Genomic DNA, 14,121 nt, shown 5'->3' with positions numbered 1-14,121 from the left:
TGCAGTTTTTATGATGTACTGATTGCAAGGGCCAGAGGAAGAGGAGGATAGGTAGTCATAGAGGATGAAGGGGTGACGGTGGATCTGTTTATTGCACCCTGAAGGATGAAATGGTTTTCTTTGGGTCTCGCTTCGTAAATGTCACATATTCAAACTCAAACTATGTGTTGATGTGTGAATACATGGGTGAACTAGTGAATGCATAGATGGATGAGTGTGTGTCTGCGTGCATGTGTCCCTCCACCCAACATAAACCTGTCTCACCGGCAGCAGCTCTGCGGGACGACATCTACGGTGGCTGACAGACGACAATAGACAGATGTCACTGGGCTCTGACTTTTATGTAAGCCCATGGCGCTGTCTGGTTTTCATCAAATGTTCCTGTTTATTTGCAAAGAGGAGGTTTATATTGAAAGGAGGCACATTTAATGAGAAACAAACATAACACACAAAAACAGCAAAGGATGAAAAGAATCAAACCAAATTGTCCTTCAAGTAGCCAAGGTTAAATGTTTTGTCAGGAAAGTGTTGCGTGTGTGCAGTGTGGTGGGACTCCACGAATGCACATTCTGATTTATCCTTCAGTTCATAAAATCTTTCTGTATAATCTCGTTAACCCTTTTTAAGGCATAAGCTCAAAAAAAATCCTTGACAAAGGGGCCTGGATTTTTCCCAGAGTTCCATTAGCATAGGAGGAACGCAGCTGGAGAATCTCAGGTCAGACACGTTCACAACAACACAGAAATCTCCAGATCGTTCAGGAAAGGGATGGTGGAACACAACACAGCACAACACAGAACTCCTGCTGCTGAGATCATATGTTTTTGTCACTCGCATCATCCTGTATCTCCAAAATTTGACATCTTCGTCATTGTCTTCTTCATGCTGCCACCATCTTGCATGTTAGAAACGACAGTTAGAAACGGTGAGTTTTTAAAGGGGATGATATTTCTATAACATCACTTACTGCCTCCGTCTCTTTTGCCTGCAGACATCCCAGGATGCACATCAAAACGGGCCTCGTGGACGCTCACCTCTACTGTCTGAAGAAAGCGGTCGTGGACTTCCTCACAGAAAACAAGTGAGTTCCATCGCTAATTTCTTTTTTCAATAATTTGAAAAGTGACCGGTTTAAGTGCACCATTACAACCGCACAGGTCGACACCAACTCACATGTGCTGCTTAATCTGCACTCAGTGTTAAACATGGTAACTTGGTGTGTAAGGCTTTGAACGGTCCTGTTAGCAGAGTATTCTAGTGAGGTGTTAATTTGTTTTACTATGTGTCACTGAGGCAGGCTGTTAGGCCTTTAGCCTCTGAAGTGAAGCAGTGTCAAGTGGAGCCCTCTGTAGCTGCACAGACTCTATAGCCCTAGAATCTGAAAATAACCTCTGATATCATTCAATGAATCTCTCCCACTAATAACTGGTATTAGTGAAGACATAATGGTTTTCTGGATATGTGAAATGACCTCTCCTCATTATTTATCCGTTTTGCTAATAGTTTCTTGGCTCTTTCTCAGAGGTCAGTGGAAAGTAGACCTGCTAACTTTGTTTGAACCTCTCTTACTAAAACAATAATTTGCAGTAACAAATATTGGATAACAATTTTCCTCCATCTGAACTTGGTTTGGTTTTGATAATTGAAGAATCAACTCACAAATAGGTAGTCTTTATATAGCTGTTTTTCTATCACACACACCATTCCTACAAAGCTTTTAGGGCAATGTAGGCTTGTGGCCCAAGGACACTTCAGCGTTTTGGGAGGCAGGGTCAAAGTTAGCTTGTGGAAATCTTTAGTTATATTAGTGTCATTTCAAAAGAAGTGAATACTCATCATACTAGTTTTGGTTTTCACACATAAATAAATCTAAAGCCAAGTTTGTAAGCACAGATCCCACAACTATAGATAACTCTCCACCTTTTTTTTTATTCGGTTAAGGCGGGGGGGGGGGGTTACACTTGAATCGCCATAGAGATGTAGATATAAATCTTACATCATTACATCACTAACGCACCTTCTGCCGCCACCATATATCATCTCCCTTGTTAGATGACTCATTTCTTTCTTTGGCTCTTTTCTTGGGACTTCCTTTCACGGCTCCTCTGTCTCGCTTCCTTTCTCCTCCGTGCTCTCGCTCGGGGAGAGAAATGGACAGAGTAACTGTTGTTTTTCTCCTGTCATTCAGATGGAAATTCTAATCTCCCTTTTAAAAGAAAGTAAGAGAAGGCGAGTAAGAGGGGGTGTGGGCTGATGGAGGGAGACACTGAGCACAGCCCAGGGCGGAGAAGAGGAAAAAGATTTGGGGGGGAAATTACCTCCAGGTTTTCACAGACATGAAAGTATGATTCAACTTCGGAGGGGCTAATTATCACTATGAAGTTTTTTTGAAAGCGAATATGTCTGACAGTAATGATAACTTAATGTTACTGCTGTCTGCGATTGCTAAATAACAAATGTCACTGCTACTGCCTGATCTTAAGATCATATAGTAAAAATACACAGCTATTTCAATAATCCCTTGATGAGCGGTCAACTCGAATTAATCTTGAATCATATCACTTTGTAAATGACTCTCACCACCACAGTAGTGCACTGTGTCACTGTGTATGTGACTTGAAGCAGTGAATGACCTTGGAACAGTATGAAATTAATAAATGTATTGCTTTTTTTGGCACAACTTTGTCAAACATATCTCAATTGCCAAGGACATTGCCAGTACAGGCGGAATTGAGAACAGCAAAAGGTTTTATTCAAGTCCATGCAAGGTCACGGTTAATGCATACATCATCCCAGTGCTTTTTTTTTTTAAATTTCAGATGCACAGTGAATTCAGAATGTAGCTTCACTGGAAGTGTTATTCAGTTATTTATGAACTTGTTTTCTTGCTTGTTCATTTACGTTTCATTCAGCCTCACCCCTAGTACACTCGGTGATGAACAAATTCCACGTCATCAATGACCAGAAAGTGTATTGAAGTATGTTTTCCTTCCTTTTCTATTTTCCGCAGGTCCATCTCATCAATCCGCGGCGAGCTGCTACCGTATTTGGTGCGGAAGCAATTTTCCAAAACGACCAACAGTCACAAAATCAAAGAAGACGCAGAGGATCAGAGCCAGAAGATGAGTGACTCCTCTACGAACCAAGGTCAGAGTTCACACTGACCCATCATCACATGAAACACAACACTGAACAGCCACAGCGCTGTTACTCATTTAAAATAGCTGTGGGTCTTATTTATTAGTGTCAATATGGAGAACATCTAAACTCGGCCCATGCAACATCTCCTCATCATCTTTATCTACTGCTAACGCTGCTGTCCCCACTTGTCCTCATCGTTCAGAGCTCCTGATCACATCACGGGACGAGCCTCTCCTCCAGCTGGCCCAGGAGCGCTCCTGCTGGAACGACCATCACGGTGACATGAGCGAGGCTTACCACGGAGGAAAGCTGCGGTGCTACGTTCACATTACAGAGCAGAGCCTGTGCTACCGCGTCAACACTCTGGCTGCTTACATAGATGCAAACCGACTGGTGAGTCAGACATCATCAGTAAATATGCTGTCATTTCATTGCCTGAATTGTCTCCTTCCTTCCTTCCCCCCCCCTTGTCCTCTTCCTACTAGGCCCCAAAGCTGTTTGAAGAATCTGCAGTTCATCCGTCTGCTGTAATTTCTGAGAAATGTCAGGTAAGAGTGACATATCACAATTATCAGTGGTCATTAAACTAGACATAATCTGGGATCTTGCATTTTATTCAAAACTTTAACTTTGCATATTGTTTTAGATTTCCTCATTCTCTCAGCATCTGAATTACACGTGATATTAACTGTTGAGGATTTGCTATGTATCTCTGTTGTTTAAGGCTATGTGCTGATGTAAAGCTGATGCAAAAATATCAAAAACGGCAACGGTGAGAAATATCAATTGGGATTTAAATTCTTTGACTCGCCGCTGGTAGTTGCGTCGTGACTGATGAAACTCAATCAGGAAGCGAAAGCAGGTGGCTGTTCCGCTTCTGCTCATTCAGACTAAAATGTGGCCCTAGAGGTTTTTAAACGTATACAGGGCCAGCAGTCCTTTGTTTCAGAGGCTAAAAAATAGCAGAGTACTGTGGATGCCAGGCGAGAATGCAGCTACTTTAATGCTTTTTAAAATGAAAAATAAATCTTGGTTGGATATATGCAAAGTAATGTTTCTGTTTGTGTTTGCTAAGATGGGATCGGACAGCATCATCGGAGCTCTGTGCCAGGTAGCAGATAAGACCTCCATAAAGAGGTCCAATATTGGCAACTCCACCACCATAAAGGAGAAAGTCAAAGTTGCCAACTCCATCATCATGCACGGGGTTACCATCGAGGAAGGGTGAGAACACACACGTCCCAGAAAAACACACATCATGCAAACACTTGTTGAAATGCTGTGGCGAACACATTAATTTAGCTTGAAAAAGAATTATCCCTCGGAGGCATGTTTAGGAATTAGAGGTGCTCAGTTCGTACATGTTTACTGTGGGCGACAAAGGGGTGATTAGAAAAGATTACAAATCAAATAAATCATCTTTAATTGCCAGGAAAATCTTGTAATGAGCCTTTAAAATTATCTTTACACACCTCCTACACACTACCACCAAAAATCAAAACAACTTTTTACACTGCTACTTCTTTTAACACTTTTTTTTTTTAAATAAAAGCAGTGGTATGTGTAGAACTCCATTCAATGCATTTCCTGTGTGTGTGTGTGTGGGTTGGATGCTTGTGCATGTGTGTGTCTGTTGATGGGAGTTGTAACAGGTTTTGTTTTCGGAGCACTATGGGGTCAAACAGGGATCACTGAGTTAACAATGCTTCTATTGGTGTGCGACCAGCCAGAGACCAGTTCCAAACAAACACGCTGGTTATGGAATTGTTGAGGTACCATGTGGGTTTGAAAGATGTTATCCACACAAGCAAGAGTCTGAACTATTTGATCAATGCTATTCGAAAATTAGTTCCATCACAGCCAGCTCATCGAATGCCAAAATGAATGAAGTAAAAAATGTTTTCAAATGACACAATTTACAACAGAAAGTAGCCGAGGAATAAAGTTTCACAAATTTGCTTCAATTCTTCTTTTGTCAGCTGAAATTAAATAAGAATGATCCTTTATTAGATCCACCGCAAGGAACATTTGTGGGGATACAGCAGTAAGAATATGGTCAAGATAAGAAACATAAGTAAATACAATTTTAATGGCATTTAATAGAATGCAGACCTCTAGGGGAAAAAGGTGAGAGCAGGGATTTATTTTCTTGGACTGGTTGTTTTCTTCTGGAATGGGGTCGTAAGATAAGAGCCTGGCCAATCAGTGAAGGCTACATCATGGCTGAAAAGACACTTAGTGTCATCGTTTCGAAACATCTCCGGCTCTGCCCCTCCAGACTAAAACGCAGGCATGGAGGTTTCAAAATAAAATGAGACCCGGAGCATTTCAAAACTTTGGATTTAGAGGCTGTAAAACTCCACAGACATTTGTGGGCTGCAGGCAAATCCGTAGCAGAGATTACACATTCTGAGACGAGGACGTAGTGAATCTCCTTAATGAACCTGGTCGATACATTACAAACATTCAATTGCAACTTTGATGAATGAGGAAACTCGGAGGGTCAATGCTGGTTTAGGCAGATATTGTAATACCACATTAAGATTTAACTTGGGGTTGGTCGGGGGGGGGTCGCACATCAGGATTGCTCTCAACTGTAGCCAGTAGTTTCAGTGGTCAAAATTGCTTCGTAGCCACAAAAGAGGACTTGTGCAGAGAGCAGCACCAGAAGCTACCGTAGCATTAGCATGTAGATTGATCTGCTCAGTCTTTCAGCCAGAAGCTCTGATGGAAAGAGACTTTAATGCACTCGTTCGCAGGCTCCTTGTCTTTTATCTCAATTTCTTACTCCTCCTCTTTTCTTTGCGCCAAGGCCCCGACGCCATCTCTCTCTCTCTCTCCACTCTGTTTCTGTCTCTCACCCCATCTCCTCTTAAGCCTTTCAGGGACCCCAGCCAGCCAGCCAGCATGGGGACCCTCATCATGCCCATGTAGGTGCACGCACAAAGGCATGAAGGAATAAAGAGAGACAGGGGAAGGGAAGAAAGAAGCGAGGGGAAAGCAAGCAAGCGAGCATGCAATAAAGAAATTGCAATTCTTTCTTTTCTTTCTTTGAGGACCTAAGAAGGAAGGAGAAAGAAGGAAAGAAAAAGCCAGTATGAGGGGATTAGCAGACCCCAGCCATGTCGCAGAAACCCCGAGCATTTCTGGCTTCTTTGTTTGGAGCTGACCAGAGCTTGTTGACAAAGCGCTGCGTGTTTGGGAAGGGGGATAGTAGGGGTCAACTTTACAGGGAGGGAGGGGGGGTGGCACGGAAGGAGGGGGTTGACGTGAGTGTGTTTGTGTGTGTGTAAGTGTAAGAGAGGGAAGAAGGATGGGGGGGGGGGGGTCATGGCAAGGAGGAGCCCTGGTGTTAGTAATTAGCGGTGTTTCAGCTCTGAAGCTTCTTTGGTGGTCTCTCGCTCTCTCCCACTCTCTGTAATGTTACAAAACTCTGAATCTTGTAATCTCCCATCACCATCTACCACCAGCACCTCCTGGGTAGTCACTGACACACGCACGCACGCAAGCACACACGCACGCACGCAAGCACACACACACACACACACTCTTTTCTCCTTCTCCCTTAAGGCCTAACCACCTGAACAGATCGGGCCGATACAAACCTGTCTGTGTGTGAGGTGCAGAGGGCCAAGTGTGTGTGCGTCACAACCTGGGCAAGATCAACATGTGTTCTCCACTGGGCTCCCCAACCTTCTGAAACTCCCTCACACACACACATTCTCCAACCCACACACACCTTCACACACACATGCCCTCCACGATCAGCCGACGCAGGACACACAAGACTGTCTGTGTCTCCCCTCCAAGAATTTTTATGGTGATGGTTTGGCTGAATGTGAGTGTGCATGGTGGCTTGGCACTGGTTGCTCAGGTGGGACTGCAACACGGGGCCAACAATGTCTTCACATGCAAACACACACACCGCATGGCCTGCCGTGGTTTTTTAATACACTGCACATATATGCTAATGTCATGAAGCACATGTCTCAGTCTTCGAAGCAGGTGGGAGGACGCTGAATGTGTCTACTGTCAGTTGGACCTCAGTCCACAACTGTGGAGGGGAGAGGGTTCGCAGCCAACAGAGGAAGGCTGTGGTTGTACTGGGCAGCTCCCAGTATGAGCGTGCTAAGCTATGTGCCTGTTTGTGTGTGGGTGTGTACATAAGCTCCAAAGAAGAAATCTGAATATGAACCATGTTGGGATCTCAAGCATAGCCTGAAGAGCAAACAGAAAAATTGTCAACATTACGAAACCTATCCCAGCAAAATATGAATCAAAACTATCACTTGGTCAGAAGGATCAGCCACGTGCTGCACCTCCTGCACTTCAATGCCCGACAAAATAATATTGTTTAGTTCATTACAGCTGCATCTGGCACATATTTTCTAATCTTCTATCCCTAACTGTCATAAGACTGACAACAAAGTTTTCAACCAAAGCTAAACGTTAGTTTTGGTGAGTTGAACACTGTTTGATTTGAATTATTTTCAAACCAGTTTACTGTTCCTTAAAAGGAAAATAAATAACTTACATGTTTTTGCCTTCACTCATATTAATCTTGGGACTCACTAAGGCCTTCAATCACTTCAGTTGGGAACCACAAAGTCTTTTGATGCCATATAAGAAGAAGAGGATTCATTCAGTCGTTTGTGTGTTTTGATTTTCAGGTGTAATATCCAGGGCAGTGTGATCTGCAGTAACGCCATCATTGGCCGAGGAGCAGACCTCAAATACTGTCTGGTTGGAAATGGACAGCGGATCGAATCAGAGGGTGAGGCACAAACACACACAGTCATCTAACGCTCAAGCATTCGATCTTGTATTGTATTTAATTTCTTCCCTCTGTAACTGTGGCTGCATATGAGCGTTTTATGCCCCTAAATGAAGTTGGATGTTTTGAATCCCTCCAATCAACTGGAAACTAAGCCTCAAAAGACGAAGAGAACAAATGATACAGCAGCAACAACTCAGACTGGAAAGAAAACAACCGCTTTCCGATATAACACCACTCATCATACAAGACGTAGTGTCTATTAAAGTTGGTAATGTCCAGGTTGGTTGTGGCTGTTGGGTTGTCCACCCCTCTCTCTGGCCCGACTCAGACAAGGTGCTAATGTATGTGTGTGGTATCGGCCAGCTATGAAAGTTTCTTAATTCTGAAGTCGCTGTGATAGATTTGTCAGAGATTATTTTATTTCCTTAATCCTCTTGTCCCCGAAGCTAGCTCAGTGTGTGTGTGTGTGTGTGTGTGTGTTCCTGTACTTATGTCTTAGTGAGGACATTTTTGGAAAGTGAGGACATTTTGACCGGTCCTCCCTTTTTCAGTGGGCTGTTTCAGGGTTAAGACTTGGTTTGAGCGTTAGGGTTGGAATCAGGATTAGGTTAGTGTTAGAGTTAGGCATTTAGTTGGCATGGTTAAGGTTAGGGTAAGGGGCTAGGGAATGTATTATGTCAATGAGTGTCCTCACTAAGATAGAAGTATAAACGTGTGTGTGTGTGTGTGTGTGTGTGTGTGTGTGTGTGTGTGTGTGTGTGTGTGTGTGTGTGTGTGTGTGTGTGTGTGTGTGTGTGTGTGTGTGTGTGTGTGTGTGTGTGTGTGTGTGTGTGTGTGTGTGTGTGTGTGTGTGTGTGTGTGTGTGTGTGTGTGTGTGTGTGTGTGTGTGTGTGTGTGTGTGTGTGTGTGTGTGTGTGTGTGTGTGTGTGTGTGTGTGTGTGTGTGTGTGTGTGTGTGTGAGTGCGTGCGTGTCACATTGATGGAGAGGTTAGAGAGCAGGGCCAGAACAGGACCACCCGGAATTCAAACAGCAGCAGCTTCCAGCCATGTCCTCCACACGCGCGCGCACACAGACGCGCACATATAGAGAAAGAGAGAGTGAGCTGGGCCACCAGACTGAGCAGCCTAATTGAGTGAACAACTGGGAGACCCACTAATACCTCTTTTCCTAAAGGACGCCGGTGCCAGTGTCATTTTAGAACCGAGCAGCGTCTCGACAGGTTTGAGAACCAAACACTACGTCGTCCGCACTTCAAACCAGTACAGACTGATCTAATGTACCATTTTGCTGTTGGGCCAACCGCACGTGAAGCTCACAAGAGGAATGCAGTGTCGAGCAATCATTGCTACAAAACCAATCTGGCTTTAGCTTTTTTTGGCAGGATGCTCCCCACTAGGCAGCACATTATGTTATTGAACCCTGGAAGCTTGGACTCCTTGTTGCATAATTGCTCTGCATACAATGTATAGCCAAAATTCAGTCAAGCAAAAGTAAAGTAAAAGTTTAACAGCCTCTGTTTCTCTAATGGAGGGTAAATCTCTCTATTTTAAAGTGATTCTACCGTTTATAGTCAAGTTTCCTTAACATAGCATGGAAGCCTAAGTTTTTGAAGATATATCAATAAGTTTAGCATATAGTATCTTGTAATTGTCATTCCCATTATGTTAGGACCCCCTCAAAAATGACATCTTATCCCAAGATGTTTACACTCATGAATAAACTTAAAAACCTTAACAGGTGGATTAAGACTGGGAGAAACCTCAGGAATGGCGATAGAGGATTGACTGAGGGGATGTAACGAAATCTAACTTGTATGACGTATCGTCACTGAAGGAGAGGAACAAGGTACAACACCTCCAGTTCTTGGTTCCTCCTCTTCAGGGAAACGAACAGTTACAGGGAATTTCCAGTTGAATCACTTGCTGATAAGGATTTAAACCTCCAGCACCAAAGGGCATAATAAGTTCTATGATTTTCAATAGACAACAACACACAGCTTTTGTTGGTTTCAACCTATGAACATTTGCTACTTCAACCTTTGTTTTAGTCACATGAGGAACAATTAATGCAATCACACAGAAGCCAAAAAGTGGGACAATGTGTGTGAAAATGAGTTAGCAAAACTGCTAGTTTATATCCATTGTAGCAACCAACATGAGTGAATAGCACTCAAAAAGCCCCACTCACTATTTAAGACATAGGTGGACATCAACATCTATTTTGCGCTGGAAAATTCCAAACAAACCAGACCTCGTTGCTCATAATATTTGGTTATAAGTGTACTTGTACAGCTTAATATACTTATACAAGTTAATCCTCCCTTGTCAGGAAATCTGCTTAGTTTATTGAACTTAAAACACACTGAACTGATTATAAACCCACTCTCCTATTTGACTTTATATTGTACTGTAAGAAAAAGCAGAGCATTGTCTTCTGACACCAGTCTCACTGACTGACCATAGGCTGCTAAAGACATTACACACCCACTCCACTGCTGAAGCTGTTAGCAGTAAAGGACCACCCTGACTGTCAGCCTCACACGCTCACGCACGCACACGCACACACACACACACACACACACACACACACACACACACACACACACACACACACACACACACACACACACACACACACACACACACACACCGCTAAAGTGCACACATGCGTGTATCAGGTGTTGATATTTAAAAGACACACACCTTCGCTGTCGCCGCTCTGGCAAATGCACACATGCTTGCATTTATAAAGTAGGCATCATACGTGGACGTGTTCCGGCCTCAAAGGTGAAACTGTCCTCAGATCTTATGATACATCCTGGTGACTTTGCTTCTCTGTCATTTGAATCTATTTTTGGACAGAATACTTGTTTCCAAGACTTGTCTCTTATGAGCAAAGGGCAATTTTCATTCTTTTATTTTTTATTTGTAAATATGTATGATTGGCAAAGGCACTAAGTCTGAGAAAAAACCCAGTTGTGCCATCCAGGTGTATTTATTTTACAGTCGTAACATAAATAATAAGAAGAAGAGGAAAAAGAAAGGATGGATCATTTGGGGTTTTGTTTCAGTTTTACGTCCGTCACAAGTCAGAAACAATACATCCACTCACTGGCATGAATTTCCCTGCTGTATTCTCATAGGGGCTCCCTCAGACATTTTCTGGATATTTAACTACGGGTCGGAGCAACTCACGGACATTTGTGTTCTCACAATTAGCCCCACACAACTTTTTTCCTGGTTCATACAACATACTAAAAGCACCAGTATGGCAAAGATAAGAAGAACTTAGGAAAGAAGGAACTAAAAACGAATACCACACCTTGCTGAAGTCATGCCATGCTAGTGTATAGGACGACATGGCTTTGCAGGGTGTGTGGACGTGGGTCAACCCTGTGACAAAGACTTTTAGTTTTGGACAAATCAAAGCACCTAAACTGAGCAACTTTTTGCCCCATTCTCTCCAGTCACCCCCTCGCCTTCCCCCTCCTACTGTCCCATGCTCCATTTATACTCCCCTCCACACACACACACACACACACACACACACACACACACACTCAGCGGAGAAAACCCAGTCTGAGCAACAGATTCCTTCACACTAAAGCTTCCCTCGTGTGGATGGAACATTACTCTCTTCCACCGTTTGCTTTGGATCGGTACTGGTGCTCAGGGATGGAGGGAAGGAGGGAGGAGCGGCGGCTGCTCTCCTCATGCTGAACCGGGTTCGGGTTGAGGAAGATAGTGAGAAAACGCTGGCAGACGTAGTTTCAAGCACCATCTATTTCTTGCAGTGAGGTTCAGGTAGCGGTCAGAGTGACCTTACTCTCACCACGCAGGAGATTCTGGGAGTGATCTCAAATAAATGAAAGGACCATACAGGGGATATGCATGTTATAGCCCATTAACTACAAATTGCACATACATTTATTTGTGCCCCCCAGACAACCTTTGTTTTCCATTCAGTTCATTGTGGTATTAAAAGTTATACGCAGAAATAACTAAATGGGTTTTCCATTACAGCAAATACATTTCGTTGCAGTAAAGTATGTGTGTGGTATCAAAGTCATAAAGAGCAAAGACTTTTTTTGAAAAGTTGCCCCGTTGATTTACTTGACGAAACATTGAGGAGTTGACAGTCTCCTGCCAAACAACCGTTTTTAATACCAACGTCCACATTTTGCCAGATTCAAGCATGATGAGTATTTGTCTTCTATCCTTTATTTTCTCAAATCTTGCACACCATGATACACTCAACACGCGGATGTCCCTTTTGAGCAGAGTTCTGTTTAACTTCAGTGTTTCTAAACAAAATACATGATGTGTCCTTGAGGGACTTTTTAAACACACATTGTTATTTCCACTTGAGATCATGTTTTTTGCGCCAAATATTACCCAACTAATTTCCATGACTTTTTTTTGGAGAGGTGGTGCAAAACCAGAGAAAGAGCCTATTAAATTGTGGTGTGGGTCCAGATCAGAGGGCCGATCTAGGAATTTGTTTTTCTTCTTGCATTTTCGTTGACATTTTGAGATGGGGCTTTTTCTAAATGTTTATTGATTCAGAGAATAACTCATGCTTCTTGATTTTAAAAACAGGCATGTCAAGGCCTGCAAGTGTAGTGAAGAAGACAAGGGGGTATCAAACGTGTAACATGAAAACTAGAAGAGGAGAGTGCACTCCTCTGCCAAGACCCAACAGTCCCCTTAACAAACCAGATTTAAATTCACTAGATTACATTACATGTCATTTAGCTGACGCTTTAGCTGTCCAAAGCGACTTACATTTTAAGAACACTCAGCATTTATGAGGGGCCATTTAGGGGTTCAGTATCTTGCCAAGGACACTTAGGCATGCAGATGGGAAAGAGTGGGATTCGAACCGGCAACACCCGCTCTATCTCCTAGGCCACGCTCTCCCTAGATCTGTATTTTGATTAGGATCACTCCAACGTATCAGTCCCCTAAGCAGGCCTGGTTTGTCTAATGAAGATCCATGATTTATATTCTCAGAAATAATGTTGAAAAAAGAAAATGACAAATTCCTGATCCGGAGCCGCAAATTATAATGGGATCTTTAATGGGACCTGTGTCCCATCCTCGCAAGTTTCATGGAATTCCGTCGTGTAGATTTTGTTTAATGCTGCTAACTTACAGACAATCGTAAATGAAAACAACCTGAAGATGATGAAGAGTGATTAATAACTTTTTCTTTTCTGTCTGAATATCTTTGTCCTCCTCAGCTGAGAGGACTAACGAGGTCATCGTCGGAACCGACCAGCTGATGGAGATCTAGCTCCCACCTCATTACCCTATCAGAGAGCAGCGAAAACCCAGAGGAGAACTGATTAACCGGTCGCCTGACCAAGCAGAAGCCTGCTTGACTGTTCTCCGCTCTCTTCCACCTGTAGGCCTTTTTGTACATTGTGTTCAAATAAAAACAGGTCTGCTTAAACCCCGTGAATCCGTTTGCTTGGTGTGTTTTGCTTCCTTCATCTCCTCCTGATCTTTGTAATGGTTTAACCACACTAGTAATTATCCGATCGTTACTGTCTCCTAATAGAAGGACTGTTTACCCTGTTGTAGAAGGAGGAGCGTGGGCGCGTACACGTCTGAGTGTGCACGACTGTTTACACGCGCACACTGTGCAGCTGTGAAGACCAGAGATGTAGAGAAGAAGCAGTGGGAGGGGCGACCACAATACCGTGGGGGGGGGGGGGTTAAGTTTATTTGTACACAGAAATGGTGTATGTGTGTAGGCCCCGGACCACCCAGCTTGATGCTGTATCAGTTAACGCCGACACCCCACCCTCGCACACGAACACAGCGGAGGAAGAAGCGAGCCTGACTCTCCTCCTTTCTTCCCTTTTTTTTTTTTTCTTTTCCTTCTCCTTTCCGCTGCCTTTGCTGTCACAAGATTTATTGCATTCTTTGGGCAGAGCATTTCTTAAATTACATGTTTGAAGTTCCTTAGTCACGAAGGAAGGAGTTGAGGCCGGGGATGTCTGTGGGGGTGCTTTGTGTGCACATGTGTGTGTCTGTGATCTGCTGTCCTCGGTCTCCTGTTGTGTCTGTGGCCGCCGCACGACTCATTCAGACTTTGTCTCTCACGGCTTGATTATGTGATCTAACTGTGAGCAGATGAGAGAGAGAGATTATGATCCCTCTCAGCTGTACTTTAAATAGCTTGTTATTCTGTCAAA

General features: G+C 43.4%; 1 protein-coding gene across 1 annotated transcript in view; it reads left to right on the top strand.

Moving 5' to 3' along the window:
• Nucleotides 1-13,382, top strand: part of eif2b3 (eukaryotic translation initiation factor 2B, subunit 3 gamma) — a 29,707-nt gene extending 16,325 nt beyond the window's left edge. The window contains exons 6-12 of the mRNA XM_062404565.1: nt 992-1,081; nt 3,011-3,147; nt 3,344-3,534; nt 3,627-3,689; nt 4,217-4,365; nt 7,812-7,915; nt 13,162-13,382. Coding sequence (XP_062260549.1) covers nt 992-1,081; nt 3,011-3,147; nt 3,344-3,534; nt 3,627-3,689; nt 4,217-4,365; nt 7,812-7,915; nt 13,162-13,214 — 787 coding nt within the window. The 3' untranslated portion in view covers nt 13,215-13,382. The remainder of the gene's footprint in view (nt 1-991; nt 1,082-3,010; nt 3,148-3,343; nt 3,535-3,626; nt 3,690-4,216; nt 4,366-7,811; nt 7,916-13,161) is intronic.
• Nucleotides 13,383-14,121: the final 739 nt, after the last annotated feature.

Source organism: Platichthys flesus, chromosome 14 (assembly GCF_949316205.1).
Source record: "Platichthys flesus chromosome 14, fPlaFle2.1, whole genome shotgun sequence".
Taxonomy (NCBI): Eukaryota; Metazoa; Chordata; class Actinopteri; order Pleuronectiformes; family Pleuronectidae; genus Platichthys; species Platichthys flesus.
The sequence above is the reverse complement of the archived record's forward strand: the minus strand, read 5'-3'. Positions and strand labels throughout refer to the sequence as shown.